The 20,879-nt window shown below is 51.2% G+C and overlaps 4 protein-coding genes across 4 annotated transcripts in view; 3 read left to right on the top strand and 1 right to left on the bottom strand.

Moving 5' to 3' along the window:
• The first annotated feature begins 4,147 nt into the window (after positions 1-4,147).
• On the top strand, positions 4,148-10,352 carry LOC100908647 (tensin). Its single transcript, XM_003743633.2, has 10 exons — positions 4,148-4,386; positions 5,920-6,133; positions 6,219-6,419; positions 7,843-7,988; positions 8,124-8,285; positions 8,470-8,689; positions 8,902-9,148; positions 9,368-9,521; positions 9,628-9,741; positions 9,914-10,352. Exons 1-10 carry the CDS (start codon positions 4,148-4,150, stop codon positions 10,041-10,043), a joined length of 1,827 nt encoding a protein of 608 aa, XP_003743681.2. The 3' UTR covers positions 10,044-10,352.
• A 2,705-nt stretch (positions 10,353-13,057) lies between these two features.
• LOC100905140 (uncharacterized) lies at positions 13,058-14,491 on the top strand. The gene is made up of 2 exons (XM_003743693.2): positions 13,058-13,675; positions 13,871-14,491. The coding sequence occupies exons 1-2, from the start codon at positions 13,058-13,060 to the stop codon at positions 13,994-13,996; spliced, it is 744 nt and encodes a 247-aa protein (XP_003743741.1). The 3' UTR covers positions 13,997-14,491.
• A 415-nt stretch (positions 14,492-14,906) lies between these two features.
• RsfS312 (ribosomal silencing factor RsfS-like protein, 312) lies at positions 14,907-17,542 on the bottom strand. The gene is made up of 6 exons (XM_003743692.3): positions 17,125-17,542; positions 16,133-16,353; positions 15,762-15,990; positions 15,485-15,678; positions 15,235-15,388; positions 14,907-15,085 (listed from the first exon to the last, which is right to left on the bottom strand). Exons 1-6 carry the CDS (start codon positions 17,162-17,164, stop codon positions 14,967-14,969), a joined length of 957 nt encoding a protein of 318 aa, XP_003743740.2. The 5' UTR covers positions 17,165-17,542; the 3' UTR covers positions 14,907-14,966.
• A 1,293-nt stretch (positions 17,543-18,835) lies between these two features.
• The window catches only part of LOC100908364 (mitochondrial iron transporter mitoferrin), a 14,178-nt gene continuing 12,134 nt past the window's right edge, over positions 18,836-20,879 (top strand). The window contains exon 1 of the mRNA XM_018639666.1: positions 18,836-19,187. Within this exon, the coding sequence (XP_018495182.1) occupies positions 19,074-19,187 (114 nt within the window). The 5' untranslated portion in view covers positions 18,836-19,073. The remainder of the gene's footprint in view (positions 19,188-20,879) is intronic.

Here is a 20,879-nt window from a genome sequence, read left to right as displayed (position 1 = left end):
TCGTTGATTATTAGAGTCGGAACACGCCCATGAATCATGAGTACTGGGAGCTGATTTCGCCGTGAGAAACGTTTCCCCGTCGTCCAGCTCTCATACAGCGTAACTATTCGCCCCGATAGACGTCATCGGCGGAGGAAACGGGACTTCGGCCATCCGGAATGGTAGCTGCTCGCTACTAGCTCATGCAAATTAGAATGTGGCGAGGAAACAAAGCGAGGGAGGAGTTGTCGGTTGAGGTTGTCGCGTTGGACATGCACTGGACAGGCATGGGTGGCGTATTTTGAGTTGGGGTACCCCACGAAATACCAAGAGAGCACGCAATCCCAAACGGCGGGTAGTTGGGAAGAATCTCCCCTCGCGCAAAAGCGAGTCGTGAACTCGAGGTGACGAGGCGGCGAGATTCTCGCACATGGCGAATGAGTGAAACTGCATGCGGCGGCAGGGAAGTTCAACAGAGATTCGCGGATCGAGGGAAGTACAGCAAGATTGGAGATGTACAGCAAGATTTGCTGGGAAAGTTCTCGTTGTGAGTTGCGGGCTGCTTTGGTGACCTCTATCCCGGGTTTCGGTGATGGCAGCAGACACGGAAGAGTCGGGAGACGGATCCCAATCGCAAGTGTACCCCGACGGCACGATTGCCCGTGAAAAGAGAGCAGCCAGGGCAGAATCTCTATCGGGAAGAGATGCGCAGCAGACAAATCGCATGATGTCCGACTAAAGGCAGCACGAGAACGATAGCGTATTTCTTTCCTCGAATCTCGGAAGCTGTGAAAAATCCATTCCCGTCTACCTGTTCCAGATTCACGAGGCAGATGTCTTCTCTGGTAGACCCTCAGCTTATCTGGCTAGAAAAGCTGCGCCGATAAGCGCCGATCGATGCGAAGCCCCCAGCTCGAGAGCATTCCCTTCCGTGGTGTTTTGCTCCGAATGATGTTGGTCGGTTGTCAAGTTTAATTGTGACCAAGTATCCTCTCTCGCTGGCGGGCTGTTCGAGTCGCGAGCCCTGGGTTTCAACAGAGGGCCCTGGTGAGAGGAATTCCCCTTTTCACGTGCCACTGATCGCGATGCCACTGCGAGCTGTGCTGGCCATTGGTTCAGCGTTCTCCAGTTCGGTCGAGTTTGACGAGCGGTGCGGAGATGTTCTCGGTCGTGCTGAGAATCGAGGTCTGAGTTGAACTCAAAGCGCTCCCACGAAGGTAAGAAAAATCGACGGAATTCGCGAGAGCGCGGCTCCGACTCAGGGAGCCTCGCAGCCTCCTCATCTCTCGAAGCGTCGGAGGATACCCTTCAGGGAGTTCCTCGATTGAGGCAATGCCCTCAATGAGATCGAGGAACCGATTTTGAGCTCTGATCAGGCACTAGCCGTGGTTAGAATAAGAAGCTCCTGATCCAGCTTCGGATTCTTCGGCAGAGATCGGGGGTCGCTGAGTGAAAAGTCGTTGGGTATCATACCCTCTGCCATCTTCGCGTTGGCCTTGTGTTTCATTCGCAGTGACCACAGTGAATTCTTCTCCAGAGGAAGATATTGGCGATATCGAGCCAAGTTTCCCTCAGTACCCACTGCCTGGCCCTTGGACCTTCCGATCAGAGTTAGATCGCTAGCCCATTGGAGCTGTGATCGCTCCGCGAGTTCCTCTAACCCCACCGAATCAGCTCTTTGGAATCGAAATTATTGCTCTCGCTCTCCTCGTGAATGGTGCGGCTCGAATCGATCCGGAAACTCGATCCGGGAGACAATGCGCGAATCAAGAGGGAAACCTCGACGGGACGAATTATACCCCGACTACCGTCGGAGAAAACTTTGCCACTGTCCGCTTTGGAGAATTAGGCCACTCGATACGATAAGCGAGGGTGTTTTGTTTATCTATGATTCGTCTCAGGGTTTTGGACAGCTGAACAGTCAACCACCCACTCCGTCGAGAGTTGCGGGCCGCGGGACATCGTTTCCTTGTTTATTTTTGGCTTTCTCTGGTCGGAGCTCCTCTTCCTGTTGTCTCGTATTGTTGTCAGCAATTCGTTCTGGAATAAATCTTCGATCGGTCGCTCGCTCACTCTCACTGAACTGCATCCTATGTGTCTGACAAGAGGCTTTCCGCGAGATCGTTCTGAGGCTTGTAGGTCGGAAGTAACACTCCCGGGTAACAGGTTATGACTTACCTATCCAGTGTGGTTGCGGTGGTTCCCCAGAAGAATCTCCGGTCGGCTGGAGTGGGACATTGACCCGGAAACGAACGTTCCCGATGAGAATTACGAGAATGAGAACCTGGTCGAGTTTTCTTTGGAGTTTATCTCTGAAGTGCCGGAGGTGGCGTGGGCGGCATCCCCGGCCTCGCTCTCTCGTACAATGTAGGTTGCTAACTCGATAAGCACAGCCTAAGGAGACTCGATAAGGACACCATACAAGGAGCCGTAATTTCTTCACTTCGAGCTAGATGTCGTTATGGATGTCCAATCGCCAGCAGTTTCGGCGAGACGTAATTTGAGCTCCGCACAACTATTGTGCAGACTCTCTACGCTCCTTATTGCTGAGGATGTTGCTCCTCTCGGAGGGATTTGAGGACGACTCCCGTAAGCAATCGATCGACGCTCCATGTGAAAACGGGCGGTATCGGCTCTTAGTTCCCCTATTCATAAATTATATAGGGGAAACGTCCGTTCTTCGCTTCATCGCTTGGAACCCTAATTCGGAAATTCAGGCGAGGGTGACTTCCGCTTTTCCGAAGTTTGGAGTGTCATGTGTGGAATGATACCACCCGTCCGTCTCTTCAATCTTACCGACTGGATTGGGAATGGGCTCGCGGACAAGTGAGAGAGCAGCGTCACGAAAATCTCGCAAAATGATTCGGTTATGATCTCGCACCACGAAAGTGTTGCCGTTCACGAGAACGCTGAGTTTTCTCTGAGCACATAAGAGCTTTGTGTAAACGATGTTGACCTTCAGCATTTCCTCTATCTCGGAGTGTTTGTTTCAAACAATCTGATCGCGTCGATGCTCATTCAAGAGCTGGGTTCAATCAAGCCACGATCCGTTTGATGACCTCATCGTCTGGGGATCCGAATTCCGGCAACGCTGTCTTGTTTCCAAGCAGCATAGACTCCCCATGAGCCCAATCTGGTCGCCCGCGACGGTATCTGCTGCAGAGTTTGTTATTCCAGTTGTTGAGAGTGATATCATCAAGACCGTTTCAATCGTACAACAAGTCGCGAACAGCTGCCTTCTTCCTTCGAAATGGTCGAGGCTGTGGCGTCAGCTCGTTCTGCTCGTGCGGAGAGGAGAAAAAAGTGGCCTCCGTGAAAGATCCATGCGCGGGAGAACGAGTCGAGAGAGCGGATTAGAGACTGGACCTTCTCAAGGTCCTCTTGGGCCCTCGTGAGCCGCGAAGAAGACGCCAAGGTGCGCCGGGCGGGAACATCACCTTTCGATCAAGCTCGAATTTGAAGAGCGCGTGAGGAGAAAGTCAATTCTTCCGCTTTGTAGAGCAGCACAAAGCTCTACTGTAGAGTCGACTCGTTCTACAGAACGCGATAGACCACCAGAGAGACGGGCGTGTTCGCCGCTCGGTCCGTCTACCTGCTTGCCCGTCTGAGGGCCTGCTCGCCGGCCTGTATAGGCCACGGACGTGGGCGTACGAGGCCTATGACTAATTATCAAGGCCGTACGAAAGCTCAGTGTTATGCAAGTCAGGACTCGATCGCTCATCGAACCAATAAACGAGCTCCTGATCTTGGTTGTGGTACACCATTCGCTCCCATAAAAGGGCAGAATATTCTCCATTTGCAGCTACTTTCATCGGACAGCTGTTCGCGTGAGAAGAGACTCGAATATTTGATCACCTCGCAGCTCGGGCAGATCACGCGTCTCATAGATGGTTCGAATTCGGGCATTCCATGCAGCTGATGCTTTTGATGGATTTACAAAACTTCATGTCATTCCGAGCTTCTCAGTCTTGAATTTGAGTTTCCGAGGCAGACATTTCCGTTGGGAGAGGATGTCGGTTCTCCCCCTTCTCTGAGCCCTGGATGGATTCCGGACCCACGCAGGAGCTCCACGCTCGATCCCTACGGAAATCCCACCTGGATCTAGGTACAACTCCGGGGAGTTAAAGATATCAGAATGAAATAGAAAAATTATTCCTCCTCCTTGCAGATGCATCCACCTGCACCGTTGTCGCCCCGAAACTACTATAAATACTCGCCCGTGTCACCGACGGAAGCGAGTAAACCATTCCATTCCCGCAGGACGTGCTCGCCGTTCTCTTATGGAATTCATCCGAATAGTCCAGTTCTACAGAAGAGAAAAATGCTCGCCGAAAGCTCATACGTCACCGAAGGTGTGGGCAAGCGGCCACCGGGAGAGAGTGATCTGAGGAGCATCGAGCCCGAATAGTAAGTGACGATCGTTCGCTCTTCCTCGACCGAGATTACCCGTTTCTAAGAGGACAATCCCCTCGCATCCCGCTCTTGGAGACAGCGACGGCAAAGAGTGGAAGTCTCCCATCCCACCATGTGAAGCGTGGTGTAACAAAAAAATTCTCTATGGAGTTCCCACCGATAGCGTCAGATGCACTTAGCCGGAGGAACCATATGTTGACTAGGATGCCGCGGCGACGTCGGCACCACCGCCGCGTCGTAAATCTGTCCTTTGGTCCTTTCCGACGACGACGACGCTAAGAGCCTAACCGAGGCTCAATCGACGCCAGTTTAGCGGCAGTGCATTGAGCACTCCGACGATTGCTCACTCACCGAGTCCGACTCTCGTCCGATATTTTTCGGCAGCACAGAGACTCCTCTTCATGTTTGTAAATGGTCGATTCGTCGAAAAGATTGCCTAGCGGTCCCAAGAACGCGCGTTTTTTTTCTATTCGCTTTTCTTCATTCCGAAGAGAAGGTAACTCACTCGGAGGGGAGGGCTCTCTCGGTGCCGCTGATCGAATGCTGCCACTCGTCATTAGCGTTCCAATGCTTCAACCTAGCACTATTCTGGTCGTCGTCAAGGACGATCGGGCCGCGGTGCTCCACTGGTGAGTCTCGGATCTGAAGAGTTCCGCGAAATCCTCCTTCTCTGTTCGATATCTCGCGCATGGCCGCGTGCTTCAGGCTCGGAAAGAGCTCTAGATCTCCGACGGTCTTCGGTGTCATAATCTTTGTGGTTAGCCAATCACGAATCGTAGTTTTAAGTGTGGACGCGTGGCACCGAAGCGTGCGAAGGATTAGGGAATTTCTCCGAGACGGATTAGAGATGAAGGAAGAGACCAGAAGGATCGATCGGGAAGCGGATTCGCTCGACCGATGGCTTCGCGTATCCGAAGCGATTCAATTCGATGAGACGAACCCGCGACCTTGAGCGCCGTGTCGCATCGAGACGAATGCCATGCCTTTCGTATCTGTCAATCTGTCTGTCTTAATCAAGGACTGAACTCTCAATTCCTTAAAAACTGGCACCGAACGACGTTCCGCGTCCTTAACGGCTGCCCGCAGCGATCGTAATGGACACGGTTCTGTAACTACTCGTTATCACTGGTGATGAGCCGCGAATAGCTTTTCCCTTCCACAAGTTTCCGCTCGAAAGGCTTATCTCACGCGCTCGGGATGAAGACACCAATCGGAATGCCTCTTCCGTCTTCGAGGTTCTGGATGCGCTAATACGTCCTCAGCGAATCTCCATGATAATCTGACACTCGCACCGGACCTCGCAAAAATTGAAATCAATGGAATCGTGTTATCTGGTTCTTCACATGAATTCGGAAAAAAATCACCTACTCGAGCCGATTCTCGAGATCATGGATTCATGTACTGGATTTCGATGCTTGATCCGCGCTCTATCAGTGCGGTAATTCGATTCGCACTGGCGACCGCAACGGAACCGCACCGTCACAGATTCCAATGTGTTTAATTGGATTTATTTTCCGATCGTTACAGCGAGTACTCGCCTTCAAACTGGCTTGAGTGGAAGAAACATATCCTGGCTCAGAAGCAGACCGACGACGACCGAAACTCATACAAACGAAGAACTGAGGGTCGTCTTCTCAATGAACTCAAATACTCTCTGGACGCCGAGACCGACGGTCCCGGGAAACCTGTCGTCACGATTATCAAAAAAGACGAGACCATGTCTCGGAAAATTCAGCCTCCGGTGAGTATGGAAATTCGGAGCTGTCACAGCAGGTCGGGCGAAGAGCCCTCGTCACGTTTTCATTTTTCGGATCATCTATTTCCAGCAACACGCCGCTCACACGATGCCGTACGCTCAACGAGCCGCGATCTCGCCGAGGTCTCCCGTCGCCTCCAGTCCGCGACCCGCGCTGAAACGTCAGACCTCGTTGCCCACAAGGTCGACGTATGCGCAACTCGAGAGAGAGGAGCGGATGCAGAGGGAACGTGAGGAGGAGTTCGTCCGACCAACAACCCCTACCCGATTGGTGAGCCCCAGGATCGTCGATTGCATATGCTCAGGCCCGGAAATTATTTTCAATTCTCTCACCGGGACGGGAAATTTCTCGATGGCCAGATTCCACACGCATTCCCCGCTAAGCGAGAGAGTCGCTCCGGTAGCTCACACAGTCTCGGTGAAGCTGCCAAACAGCGATTCGATACGGAAGAGGGAAATTGAAACACGGGAAAACAGCCGGCCTGATAAAAAAAATACATATATTCATGACGACTCGTCATTATTCTGTAGTCGTGACGGGTCGTCTCCAGATACCGCTACCCTTAACCGGAGTGAAAGTGCTCCTCATGGCAACGCGCTCTCTTCTGCCACAGCCGTTTCGCGGTCTATCCGTCCATAGACATCAGTGCTCCGGTGCGTGCTCTGTTCTGCTTTCGTCTACCGTATATCGCGTGATGTTGTTTTCATGCCGACGTTCGGACTTATTCTGTCCAGATACGGGGACTCCCAATATTTGGTGAAAAGCTCCGTGGGAGCTTCTACCGCAGCCCGTAGAGTGGAGCATCGAGGAGAGAAGCTTTACTGCCTTTGGAAGTGTTCCGGAGTGAAACATGTTTGTTAATGTTCTCTCACAGATACCGGACCCGGGTTCCATCCTGGGCTTTCACGGGTAGGTTTCTCTTCTATGAGCGCTTTTCTCCGCGTCCGAGCGGCAACCGCCCGACGGGGTTAGACCTAGAACAGGTTGACACAGCTAACACACGAACAGAGCCGTCGTCGTCGTCCTCGGGCGTTTGGCACAATTCCAGTCGCTAGTAAAACATCGTGGTAAATCATTTGGTCAGCGCTCCGATGATCAAGCAGGGCTTCTCCGCGAAGTTCCGACGGATGTCCTCACTACGATGGAATATTTCACTCCGGGAAGACCCAGTCCGTCCAAGATGGACCGATTCCGTACGGGACGATCATGGACATCGATCTTCTTCGCCGAAGGATGGAGGGGCATTTATATGAAAAATAAAAAAGGTCGCGAGGACTCGAGCTGTGGAGGGGAACTGTGCAGTAGGGTCCAGACATCAAACTCACTCGGAGCGGTCGGAAGGCCCCCCCGATCGCTTTGCATAGCGTTTGTCTCTAGCTGGGTGAGAATATTCACGAGCTTCGGGAGCGCACACAAAGCATTGAAATGTTTCGATCGTTCGAGCGGTACATGCGAACGGGCGAGCGAGGCCGCCCGAGGTGACATATCGATGCTCGTGAGATCCGCGCGAGTATTTTTTTTTCTCGCCCGCGGGCGGGCCTCCGATGATAAGCAGGTTCACAAAAGACGACAACACACCAATTTTATGACAGAGAACGCGAGAGAGAGTCGAGAAGGGGACAAAGTTGCTCGAACTTGAACTTGGTGAGCGCTCAGTTCAGGTGACCTAAACCTGCTGCGTCGATGATTGCAGATCGTGCCTGAGATAGTCCGCCAGATGAACGAAATTTCGGACAAACAGAAACAAGAACTCGAGCGAAGTGAATCCCTGAAACATCGCACGAGAGCCCGGACTCCACCTCCGTTCAGGCGATCGCAGTCGCGGAGTCCAGTGAACACGTGAGTGATTATTCAGATGGGGTTTCGATTTGAACCTCAGACTATACCGAAAAATGAACTAAAGAATTAATTCTTGTTGGTTTCCGATGTTTTGATTTTCGTATGGTTCTTACATCTCCATGGTGAATTTTCCAGATTGCGTTCGTCCTCACCCGAGAGAACGTATCGGTCGGTGTCTCCGCACGCTCTCGCGACTCTCCACGCAGTCAACGAAAGTCTTTTGAAAACAGCTGAGCATCTATCAGCGTCTAACGAGAAACTCCACCGATTGACACCGGAGAGAGTGTCGCCACCGAAGTAAATTTTTCCTCTTGGAATATCATCCCGATAGGCTTTCTCAACTCTTCTCGTCTCTTTGCTCATGCGTCCGGAGCAGCGTCTGGGGCGAATTCGTAGCCTCTGCCTAATATAGTCGAAACTCGGAGCTCGTGCTTCTCATCATGAGACCGCTTCCTTCAGAAATCGCATTCTCATTTTTCAGGCTCATAATCCCGGTGTCTTCGGAACCGCTAAACATGCCGAGCTCCGTGACATCGGCTCACTGGTACCGTCCGAACATGACCCGTGACGCTGCCATAGAATTCCTCAAGGACAAACCTCCCGGCAGTTTCATAGTCCGAGACAGCACGAGCTATCCTGGTGGTTACGGACTCGCCATGAAGGTCCCTGATCGAGGGGAGCACAAAACTCCGGAGGAATCGGTGAGTTCTCTCGACGAAAGTTCACGGAATGGTCAAGAAATTAGTCCAAGTCGCTGACTCGGGGGCTTGGGAATGGACACCAGGACAGTGAAGGAGAGTCGTTCTTCGACTCGAGAAGCTCCATCGGAGAAATATTCCCCCGAGAGAGCGTGAGCGCGTTTTCAATCTACAGAGCATGATGATTCCTACGGAATTAGGGACCGTCGTTTCAGGTGCGCCATTTTCTCATCGAACCTGCACCAGGTGGTGTCCGTGTCAGAGGCTCAGACATCGAGCCGATTTTCGGTTCTCTCAACGCCTTGGTTTACCAGCACAGCTTGACACCTCTGTCGCTGCCCTACCGATTGCTACTCACCGATGCCCCCATCGAGCCTAAGAGCGCGGAGAAACTTCTACAATCGCTCGTCGGCGTTGTTCCGGACTACGGCAAAGGAGTCGCCTTCATAGTGATCTATCTCGGTGAGTTCTGACCCCTCTAATCGGAGTTCGGCGAGGGCGAATACGGAATACTTCCGATTATACGGTTTTTGCGGAGACTTGAACTCAACGACAAAAGCTGGACGGAACGCTCCACTGTTGAAAGGGCCCGCTCCTCGACTCTCGGAACGGGCTGTCGAAAAAGATTGAGCTTGATTCCATATTGGAGCCCAAAACTAACTCGAATGTTCCGATTGGAAGGCTCCCACGAGATCGGAATGTTGACGGGTCCACACGCCGTCAAAAACGGCTTCGACAATCTCTTCGCTGATCGACGGAGCAAAACTATCCCGACGGCTGCTGTGGTTATGAAAGTTAATGGCGAAGGCATCACGCTCACCGACCATGAGCACCGGTAGGCCTCCTCATGGAAATCTTCCAGATATCGTATTCCGAGGAGGGTTTCGGCTCGAGAATGTTTTTAATTTCTCGCATCAACGGAATCATCTGAATTTCTTCAGGCTGTTCTTCCGGATGCATTTCCCCATGAAGAATTTCCGATATTGCGAAATGGACCCCGCACACCGGCACTGGGAATGCCGCGACGAAGTCTCCGGCGACAGCAGAGCACCGAGGTAGAGTCCACGTGACCATTTCGCGTTTATCCTTTCATCGGTGGAGCCCGCTTACCATTTGCGTGTAATTGTAACAATATGGGATAGTGCTCTGGTGATTCATCCCGAATCAGTCGGTCATGACGGAGTGAATGCTCCTCATAGCCTCTCTAATTGGAGAACCGAATTCCAGCTGTTTCGGCATCGTGTGTTCCTCCGCCACGGATCCATTGGTGAACGAATGCCACATGTTCGCCGAGTTCGAACAGCCCGCCAGCCTTCTCGTCGAGGAGATCAGACGATGGAACGAAAGGTCCTTCTGAGCGAAATCGAAAAGAAGAACGAAGGAGATACATCAACCCTTTTTCTACCGAAACTGCCATTTGAGAGGCCAAAACTCTATAGACACCATAATCACATCCGGAACGAAGCATACGATAGCCACACGAGTCACTATTTCACTCTCTTTTATCTGAGCCCCCTCCCCCACTTTTGAGAACAGCCTCTAGCGCGTTCTTGTATTATTTCCTTGAACTCACCAATAAAAAACGGAAACCCAGCACCACCAGCGCGGCGACCGGCGACGCATACGCCAAAGCTTCCCCACCTAATATCCACGGCACATGGAGATCTATCTAATGTAAAATAAACGGAGAGCAGTAAATTACACAGCTCGACAAAAAAAAACTTTTTTCGCGTTACAAAGAAAGTGGAAGCTATTTCGGGGTAAACCGGGGGCGCTGAATCCGAATTTCTTAACAGATTTTGTCCATCAGGTCCAGTTTTTCCGAAATTTCACTTTTTCGATTTTTTGCCATTTTTCGTCTTAAAAAAATTCTAGCTCCGCCCCTGAGTGGCTTAGATCGATGAAACTTTGGTGGCGGATAGACCTCGGTTGGAGCTACACCTGGCCGAGTTTTGGTGCAATTCGTCGCAGTGGTCTCTGAGCTAGAGCCATCGGCAACTGAAAAAAAGAAGAAAAAAGTGGGAGAGGGACCTCTTAAAACGCATTTGACGGAAAAACTAGGACCTTTGAAGCGGTCTGACTTCGACAATTCGATAGAGGAGGCTTTTACGAGCATTTTGAGACCAAGCAGAGCGAAATCGGTCGATCCATTCAGTTTTTATTCGCAAAAAACATTGAAAATTTGAAAACGCCTAAAAGTCGGAATTCGTCTGTTCCGGCTTTTAAGCAGAAGCTTCGACCGTTGGGCCGTTGGAATCTTCCGTAAAATCAGCGAGGTCGATCAATCCGCATCAAATCGAGCCGTCAGCGATTGTCTGGAATGTGGTCGATCAGGGGCTTCCCTCATGAGGTTCCAGCAATAGTCTGCCATCATAGACTCATCCCACCTCCCTTGGTATCGCTACTCCATGGTGCTGATGTCTTGATGGAACCTTTCGCCTTGCTCGTCGCTCATTGACCCTAAATCTTCAGGGAATAGATCAAGATGGGCGTGGAGATAACACAGCTCGACAGCCAAATCGTTACAAAGAAAGTGATAGCTATTTCGGGGTAAACCGGGGGCGCTGAATCCGAATTTCATAACAGTTTTTCTCCATCAGGTCTAGTTTTTCCGAAATTTCAATTTTTCGATTTTTTGCCATTTTTCGTCTTCAAAAAATTCTAGCTCCGCCCCTGAGTGGACTAGATCGATGAAACTTTGGTGGCGGATAGACCTCGGTTGGGGCTACACCTGGCCGAGTTTTGGTGCAATTCGTCGCAGTGGTCTCTGAGCTAGAGCCATCGGAAACTAAAAAAAAGAAGAAAAAAGTGGGAGAGGGACCTCTTAAAACGCACTTGACGGAAAAACTAGGACCTTTGAAGCGGTCTGACCTCGACGATTCGATAGAGGAGGCCTTTACGAGCATTTCGAGACCAAGCAGAGCAAAATCGGTCGATCCGTTCAGTTTTTATTCGCAAAAACATTGAAAATTTCAAAACGCCTAAAAGTCGGAATTCGTCTGTTCCGGCTTTTAAGCAGAAGCTTCGACCGTTGGGCCCTTGGAATCTTCCGTAAAATCAGCGAGGTCGATCAATCCGCATCAAATCGAGCCGTCAGCGATTGTCTGGAATGTGGTCGATCAGGGGCTTCCCTCATGAGGTTCCAGCAATAGTCTGCCATCATAGACTCATCCCACCTCCCTTGGTATCGCTCCTCCATGGTGCTGATGTCTTGATGGAACCTTTCGCCTTGCTCGTCGCTCATTGACCCTAAATTCTCAGGGAATAGATCAAGGTGGGCGTGGAGATAATGAACCTTGATACTCATTCTACATCCGAGAATGCGGAAGCTTTCTACAAGTCTCTGCACCAACTCCACGTAGTTGGAAGCTCTCGTGTTCCCCAAGAAGTTCGTGGCGACTGAGACGAAGGATTCCCAGGCGGCGGCTCCCTCCGGGTTGATCGATTCGATGAAGTTTGGGCCCTTCATGAGTCGCCGGATCTGCGGCCCGTTGAGCACTCCCGCTAGCAGTTTCTGTCTGCTCACGGGACGGAGCTTCTGGGCTATGTATTCGAAGCTTAAAAGTCGGCACAGACGAATTCCGTACTTTAAGGCGTTTTTGAAATTTTTCAATGTTTTTTGTGAATAAAAACTGAACGGATCGACCGATTTTTGCTCTGCTTGGTCTCAAAATGCTCGTAAAAGCCTCCTCTATCGAATTGTCGAGGTCAGACCGCTCCGAAGGTCCTAGTTTTTCCGTCAAGTGCGTTTTAAGAGGTCCCTCTCCCACTTTTTTCTTCTTTTTTTTAGTTTCCGATGGCTCTAGCTCAGAGACCTCTGCGACGAATTGCACCAAAACTCGGCCAGGTGTAGCCCCAACCGAGGTCTATCCGCCACCGAAGTTTCATCGATCTAGTCCACTCAGGGGCGGAGATAGAATTTTTTGAAGACGAAAAATGGCAAAAAAACGAAAAATTGAAATTTCGGAGAAACTATACCTGATGGAGAAAAACTGTTACGAAATTCGGATTCAGCGCCCCCGGTTTACCCCGAAATAGCTATCACTTTCTTTGTAACGATTTGGCTGTCGAGCTGTGTTATTAATCAGAAGATGGAGAATAAACGGGAGAGGTCAATGTTTGCCGAACAACTCGTTTTTTTTTCCCCCTTGCGCGGGAATCGGGATGAAGAATGGTGAGCATCGGCAGAGTTTTTCCCTGCGCACACCGAGCACGTTTCGAGGTTCAGATGCGCGTTGGAGGGGAAATACATTCTCGACAGGAGGAGCTGTGCTGGGCGAACGTCCAGATGTGCCTTACTCTTGGCGAGAAAGCCTGCCCGCCGGTGCCCGAAAAACGTGACCTCCGACCAGCAAGCCAACCAGAGAAGGAATGGCGTCCAGTTCTTGTGCTGTGTCACGTAACCCCAACATCGGTAAGACATCCTCACGGGCAGAAAGAGTCCCCGAAGTCTTCCGCGCACATCTCTCCAAGCTGTTGCTCAATCACAGCAGAGGAATATCGGTGGAGAAGTTCGCCGCCTACTTCAAGCATTCGAGCAAGGAACGCATCAAGTTCGAGCTATATGGTTACACTAGCTTGACAGAAATGCTCGAGGATCTACGAGATGTCTGCGAAGTACAGAAGACATCGCAGAGAACAATGCTTTTCGCCGTGGACGACGCACTGAAGCTCCGGAATCGCTACCGACTGGACAAGAGGGTGCAGCCGACCACGAAGCCCGAGCCGGACGCCCTCCAGAAATTCGTCACCACGCTTGGCGAACTGATCGTCCTCAGAAAGAACGGCGATCTCTATGCACCGACTTGTTCTCTAGCGCAGCTGGCCGGCTTCACGAAAGATACAGTCCTCCAAAGCCTCGAAGAGGATGGGATCAGGGTCAAGGGAGTCCACTACCTGACCGTTGGAGATCCGCACCACGAGGAACTCCGTTTGAAGATCGCCGTCTGGTGCCCGCTGGCTTGCTCGGAAAACGAGCAGATCGTCGAGGTAGGTTGAGTCATCATTTCCCGCACGAGTCCGGTTCGGCTCCCAGCAGCAGGTGCCGCCGCCTCCAGCGAACTTTGATGAATGAGTACGGCTTACTATCCGGGAGGCTTTATCGAAGAGGGAAATGAGTCATTTCTGGAGAGCACTCCGATGCTGGGGTGTTGTGAGCCAATCACCGACGGCGCTCTATTCCAGAAAATCGCTCTCGTCCCCCTAAAGAGCTGTAACTTCATAGTGGCAGCTCTGAGCCCCGATATACCCCAGGACAACGCCGTACGGAAGCTCAGAATCATATCCAGCTTCAAGATGACTCGAAACTGAGATCCGCGCGTTCACCCCCGTGGAAATGCTTCCACTGGGAAAATCTGCTCCGGATCTGTGAATTTATACCCATGTCCCAGAAGAGCCGTTCATTTCAACGAATGACGTTCTTTTATGCAGACCGGAGAAATTTCCCAGAGGAGCCCAGAATGCCCTTTCTATAGTTCATAATTTCGACGTGCGGAGCAGGGATGTGTGTGAGCCAATATTCGTTTTCTAATGTTTGTGGAAAATCTCAAATTCTCTCTTCTCAAGGTTCAATCCCTAACTGGAGCGTAGTTTCTCCGGTTTGGGTTCAGCAGGCGACACTCTCGCCTGGAACGATGTCTCTGCCATTAGGTACGCGGATTCTCGACGAGATTCAGTTAGGTCGTACGAAACGCTATAAGCCAATACGACAGATCTTCTGCGTCTGATCTAAATTAACTACGCGACCGCTCCGTCGCTCAACGCGATGCGAGTTGTCCTCTTAATGTCGACCTTAATAAAGTGAATATCATAGACACCCAAGGACTCCTCTCCGGAAATACCGAAGTAGCATGCGGGGGAACTTCGTCCTTCTAGAAGCGAGAAGGGAGCTATTGGAGCTCATGATTGACAGTGCTGATCTGAATCCCACGATGGCGCATTCTGTCTTCAGCTTCACTCTCCTCCGAACGAGACCGGTGCAGTTTGTGACGAAGCTCAACACTCGATTCTGGATCCAGATTCTCAGCCTCTGCCAAGTGCACATGACCTGGATTCAATCATGATCATGAAGTTGTTGCTCCGCCTTCATGAATTAGAGAACGGACGTATCCGGCAGTTTCGTCCCATGACATCGCATCGGACGACTCCTTCCGATTTCATGAGGCCGTACAGTCTCCGTAATTCTTGCAGATGAAGGTAATCTGGTAAGCTGTCTTCACTGTTTTCTTGCTGAGTCCGGCTTCTTTATTATGTTAGCTTATGATCAATAACAAGAGTATATTCACGAAACACTATCAGTCTTCATCGACAAACTTCTCACGAAAGCCATGTGCTGGCCCAAAACATCCTGAGCCTCGTTCTCTTCCTTGAGCCCTGTGGTGAGCTCGTCGAACTCGTGGCCTGAGGAACAAAAAAATCACATTACGATCAGAGCCTCCTCATCTGAAGCTCGGGTGTTCGCCGGCATCTTTCGTTCAGTCTTTGAATCGCATTATTCTGCTCAGAGAAAATTTTCAGACATCAGTGCGCGATGGAAAAATGACACTTACCGACAGTCCACAGGCTTTCAAGATCGTACTTCTCCCGGGTGGGCGCGTCGAACAGGTGGAGGACGATATTTCCGAAATCTATGAGTTTCCATTCACTGCAGTTTTCTCCCTCTATCTTCAACATGGGATCCTTTGGATATTTTGTTTCCTTATACTGTGGAGCGTGGAGGAATCATTAGTTTTCAATCGTTCGAAATCAGTCTTCACCGCTCCGCACGGCTACAAGCCCCCAGAGGGTCCGAGCTCTCACCAATTTCTTTATGAAAGACGAAATCGCTTTTCCTTGACGCGTTGATAGCGTGGTTCCAATGACCAGGTAGTCCGCGTAAGGTATTTCAGGCGCCACTTCGATGACGGCGATGTCTTGCAACTTTTCCTTCCTCACGAGGTCAACTAGCACCTCGATGTCGAAAACTCCCCTCTCGCCGTGCGGAACCTCAATTCCTAGAACAAGGGCATGAGGAACCAGAGCTATGCAGGAGGAATATCGTTCCAAGCTCGCAGTAGCCTCGAAAGGGGTCGCATACCTCGTGTTATCGATTGCCGTTCAGTCTGAGGATAGTAGTCCAGCATCTCTTGGCTGTCCCAGATGATACGAGATTCGTCTTCGAAAGCTCTAGTCGAACCCTTCCGCGATGGGCTGACACTGTCGGCGTCTGTCGGACACGCAGCAGAAGTGTGGAACCCTCTCGAGAACATACCGTTAGCACCCAGCGCTGAGCTCGGCTGTGGTTTGTCCTCTTCATCATCTTTCTGCTGGAAATACAATCTCCGTGTACGATTGTTCACGCGCAAATGTACCCGACCTGGCTAGAGAGTCTACGCCAAACGGAACAGTGTTCTTGAAGTACCAACAAGCCAGTTCATTCAGGAATGGCTAAGATGGAGGAATACCGACCTCTTCTTTGATCCTCTTCTTTTCTTGTCTCTGTTCGCGCTTCTTTTCAGCTACCACATCGAATTCTGCATACAACTCATTCAAATACCCGCGAGTTTCACCATCGGGCTCTCCGAGTTTTTCGAGAAGTTTCCTTTCCTCGTCGGTCAATGGAGCCTTGGTCGGCTGCATTTCCAACGCACCAACATGTATCCCCGACGCCGGGAAGGCATTTCGGCACACTGGAACGAAATATCAATCGGTGAGAAATCTAATTGGAGAGAGTCGAAATTCCGAGGTTTCCGTCTAGATAAGATCTCCGCGTGAACAATTCGCGAAAACTTTTGTATGAACTCGATTCCGACCTGCCAGACTGATGGAGCGATTCGGAACTTTGGGTACGCCAGCGCCCGCCGTTCCTTTGACACTTACAATAACCCTCCGATGATCCGCAAAACCAAATCGCTCCACAGGGGCTGTCGTCCGAAGCCAGCAATCAAATTCTTTCCCGTGAGAAGGCAAATTTTCAATGACGACACCGTCGACGGAACGGGTCCGTCCCCCGTTTGTTGGTCCGCCGAATCAATAGAAATCCTCTCAATCGGACACCTCCGCATAATCAACTCGACCGGTTCCGATAAGACTTTCGGATCGGAGCGCTACCGCAATCAGAGCATTCGATTTGAAATCTGCGCTTTCGTTCCAAGAAATCCAGAGTGAATTCGACAGCGACCATCAAAGGAAAACTATCGAGAAAGTCTCATAGATCATGCTTAGAAAGCTGATGGCGAACTTCAGACATTGAGCTCGATCTTGAGCACTGATGCAAGTTCTTCTCGACCGCCTCGTGCTCTGCCCAACCAAGGAACGAGGGGACCTACTTAGACCTCTGGTTCCCTTCATGGAATGACATTAATACAGGATATGTTCAGGATAGTGATCGGCTGTTCGTGCTGACTGTCATAAGTTTCTCTCAACGGGACCAGTGCGGTGAAGACCGCGCGCAAACTCACCTGAGGCTCTTCCGAGGCTCCACAAGCGGCGGAGTGCCATCCGAGCGGTTGTTTAATTCAGTCGAACAGGTACTTGAGTGAAGTAAACGCTGACGACAAAAACTATCTCACAAATATGCGTCCGTGGTCTTCCTCCTCGCTCCTCGTGTTGACGGTTGTGGTAGTAATTTCGCTGCGGCTGCGAAAACAGCAATCGCTGCTGCTGTTTGATGCTCACCGGGCCCGACGACGACCAGCTCGAAGCAGCAGCAGCCGAGCTCTGCGTTCTCTCAGGAACGGGGGAGAGGAGGAACGGCGTTCCTGGCGGACGGAGGGACAGTATGCCTCAGACATGCATTGCCGCTCACAGTGAGGAAGCCGAGAGGACGTAACGACGTAACCTGATGAAGTTTCTTGAAACGAAGTTGTTTCACGAGAGCTCGCAGACGAGTGTTTACTAAAAGCTCATGATGATGATCTCTGCTCGAAGGCGACGATTTTCGCGGGTTTCGCGATCGTTTCTCCGGACCCTCCGCGGATCGAGCGAAGGTGGGAGCTGATACGATGAGGCGTCTGATTAGGCTCGATTGCTACGAGTAAATCTATCTCAATACGCGTATTCAAGTTCATCACCGTTTCTCCGGGAATGCAAGCGAGTTCAGATGCTCCTCCAATCACCGCACCCTCGCCTGTGAGATTTTTGTTTCTCGCTCAGTGGTGAGACCAAGCCGCATCTTCTCCGAAGCCGTCGCACCCCCATTCCGCCACGGCGAACAATGAACACGATCATGTCCTCAAGCTGCGTTCGGGACAGAATCGTCAACATTTCGAATTCCTCAAACTTTCTAGGGGGCTCCTGGATCTAGGTATGTCTTGAGGTCGGAGCCTCTCATGAGCTACGGGACTCGTTGAGCGACTCGATCTTGTGAAGATTTGTCGACCTTCCCTTCTCCCCTGATATATCCCTTTTGTCTTGAATCTTGAAGCTCGGTTCCAATCCATGATGGCATCTGCGAAGTCTTCAAGAAGACCTTCAACTCTTTGGGAACCGCCGCCTTTTCATGTGAAGATATTGTTTCGATCTCGTGAACTTTTCCCGCGCTTCTCCTGAATATTTCTCCCTGTTGACTTCTCCCTGGTTCTCCTGGAGTTTAGTGTTATTATCGAAGACTTCAATTATTCAGGCGTGGGGGACCTGAGTCGAGGTCCACACCTTTTGTAGTGTCTCGATTTGAATCTCGATCGATCTAAATGAAGCATGGAGTATGGATAAGAGACCGCGCTCGACTGTCAATGTCTCGGTAAATCGTTGCTCTGCTAGAACTCATGAACAAACTTCGCTTTGGGATTTCCTCCTCGGTTCTCCTCGATCCACCTTTCTCCCGCCCTTCGACTCGATCCCCGGCACCTAAAATTGAAGAATCCCGCTCGAGGGGAAGCCAATCGTCCGTTCCGATTACTTGGCAGTTTGGCAGTCTACGCAGCGCGAACGTCAACTCTGCTCACTAGAAGCAGCTCAGAAAAAGCTGGGCTCTGGGAGCGCGATTCCGATGTAAACAGAACGTTCCGCGTGTACTCTAGCCCCGCATTTCGAATTTGAACTTTCCTCTATCAGCGGCGGGACATTCCGGAAGTGTTCCTCATCCGAAGCTCCTGGAGACCTGCTGAAATACGGTCCCTGTCAAAGGAGGGAACACGACTATCTAGACCGACGTTGTCGTCTGCTAAGGCCCCCATCTTGACTTTGCATGTCCTGCTGCTGCTCTGGTCTACGGCTGTGTGGTTGGTGGTGGCAGTGGCATAAAGTGTAAATTTTCTCCCCGATAGAGCAGGAGCAGTTTCGATCGAACTTATAGCAACACCTGACCAATGCGCGGCTCCCGCCTAGAAGATTGACAAGTCATATCGAGTCTGAGTCGGACCTGTCGAAAACTTCGGGTTTTGCCTCGAGCTCGCTCTCCGGCGACGGCATGGAGGATGAGTACGAAAGTTTGCCCTCGGCCTCGACCGGGGTGCACATGATGGCCGGAGCCGTAGCGGGAATAATGGAGCACTGTCTCATGTATCCACTCGATTCAGTCAAGGTACGTTCGAAGCCGTCGGGACTGAGAAATCAACTACATATGTAGATTCGCCACAAGGTCAATGGGGGTTCGATATTTACAGCCTTGACCGGCTCGGCGAAGTGTCCTCCGCGCACTCGGGTCTCGAGGCTTCGGGGTCCGACAGGCACAGCTTTTTGGCCACGTGTTTCGGGAACAACGGGTATTCTTGAACGTATCTGCACAAACGTATCTTTGGAAGATCTTCTGGGAGATAGCTTGCGGCATTCCAAGACCCAGTGCCCAACATCAGAACAGATAGCGGACCTGGATCCATTCCATTCGAGGAGCTAGTTTCGAGACGAAGACAAGGTGTTCAGAATAGGTCTCGACGCTGTTTAAAACAGTATTTCCTGTCCACCATTCAGAGACGTTGCAAGTGTGGCGCCAACTGCCGGAGCCCTCGAGCACATGTTCCGATGCTTCCCCACTGGATCAGCTGGCGCGAAAAACTTTCTCGTATGATTCTCCCGCGCATTTGGCGTTCTCTGATCGTCGACGCTCGTCTGTGAGTTTTTCTGAGATCGCTCCGAGCACTCCTGCTGGACGCCGTAGACTTTTGAGGAAATTCCGTGCTTTGTTGAGGTTACCAACCACACTGACAGCTCGACTCGACGTACGCTGCTGCGGCGGGGACGTGAGCAGCCCGATCGAAGTCTTGAGCTCAGTCAGAAGTGCCCAGAGAAGAATCTCCGATGACAGAAGACGTGATTCGGCGCTACTCGCAGTGGCGAATGAAGTCGAAACCGACGAGCGGTGACGAAGCTCGGTCCGAGTTGGATGACGAAACTCGTCTTCGGTCAGGAGTCGGCTTCGCGACTTGTGGCTACTAACCGCGATTGCGGTTTTTCTTCAACATGGGACTCTAAGGAGGAGAGCAAATAACCGCGGTTCATGACCGCGGTTTCTCATGGAATTTGCGGTTTTTCGCGAAGCCTACTCAGGAGTCGGTGCGAGAGACTGTCCATGACGGACCGGAAGATCCCGCGCCTCCCGCGAATTCATGATGTCGCGTAGGGAATCATTGACCTTGAACGGGTATCCCAACGGATACCTGCGTCCTCTTATCCATCTGCTGACCTGAATTCCGGAATCTGCGAGCTACTCGAAGGAACAGCGCATATCTATGAAATAGAATCTCCGCCCCGAATGCTGTCTAACAGAGGAATATGTACGTACTCGGATTCTCGATAAATCGCCTCCAATAGGATGCTAGCGAGAAGTAATGGAGACGACCAATATTATTAACATCGCCCGCTCATAGGCGGATTCTATTCGGAGAATCTAAAGAGCCGTTGCCCTTGCCACCAGGCGCTTCGAAGCGGAACAAGCGAGATCAGCATTCGTCAGTGGAGAGAATTCGATGTCACGAAATGAGAGCCGCTCGACTTGAACCTCCTCTTGAAGTTTGGTTTAAGTGATTCGCCTATCTCGGCGCACTTGATCTCTACCGATAGTTTCTTACTCCAATAGTTCTTCAATACCGGAATGTAATAGACTTCACGCTGGAAAACAGCGATGAAGGGTCAATCTCGGCAGAGAATATGGGAAATTTTCCTCGGCTGGGCTTGACCTCCCCGCTCTTAACGAGTGTCGCTTTCCAGTAATCCCTCACATCATCTCTGGGCACCCTCAAAGTGTACGCTTCTCGAAAGCGGGTCCCGGCGTTTTATC

Source organism: Galendromus occidentalis, unplaced genomic scaffold (genome assembly GCF_000255335.2).
Source record: "Galendromus occidentalis unplaced genomic scaffold, Mocc_1.1 scf7180000077450, whole genome shotgun sequence".
NCBI lineage: Eukaryota > Metazoa > Arthropoda > Arachnida > Mesostigmata > Phytoseiidae > Galendromus > Galendromus occidentalis.
This window is presented reverse-complemented; position numbering and strand designations above follow the sequence as displayed.

Coding starts and splice junctions, on each gene's coding strand:
- RsfS312 (XM_003743692.3), bottom strand. CDS start 17,164: ATGGCACTCCGCCGCTTGTGGAGCCTCGGAAGAGCCTCAG. Junction 16,354..17,124: donor GAGCCTCGGAAGAGCCTCAG/GTGAGTTTGCGC, acceptor ATTTCGTTCCAG/TGTGCCGAAATGCCTTCCCG. Junction 15,389..15,484: donor CGTCTTTCATAAAGAAATTG/GTGAGAGCTCGG, acceptor CACGCTCCACAG/TATAAGGAAACAAAATATCC.
- LOC100905140 (XM_003743693.2), top strand. CDS start 13,058: ATGGCGTCCAGTTCTTGTGCTGTGTCACGTAACCCCAACATCGGTAAG. Junction 13,676..13,870: donor AAAACGAGCAGATCGTCGAG/GTAGGTTGAGTC, acceptor GCTCTATTCCAG/AAAATCGCTCTCGTCCCCCT.
- LOC100908647 (XM_003743633.2), top strand. CDS start 4,148: ATGCATCCACCTGCACCGTTGTCGCCCCGAAACTACTATAAATACTCG. Junction 8,690..8,901: donor ACAAAACTCCGGAGGAATCG/GTGAGTTCTCTC, acceptor CCGTCGTTTCAG/GTGCGCCATTTTCTCATCGA. Junction 9,742..9,913: donor GGCGACAGCAGAGCACCGAG/GTAGAGTCCACG, acceptor ACCGAATTCCAG/CTGTTTCGGCATCGTGTGTT.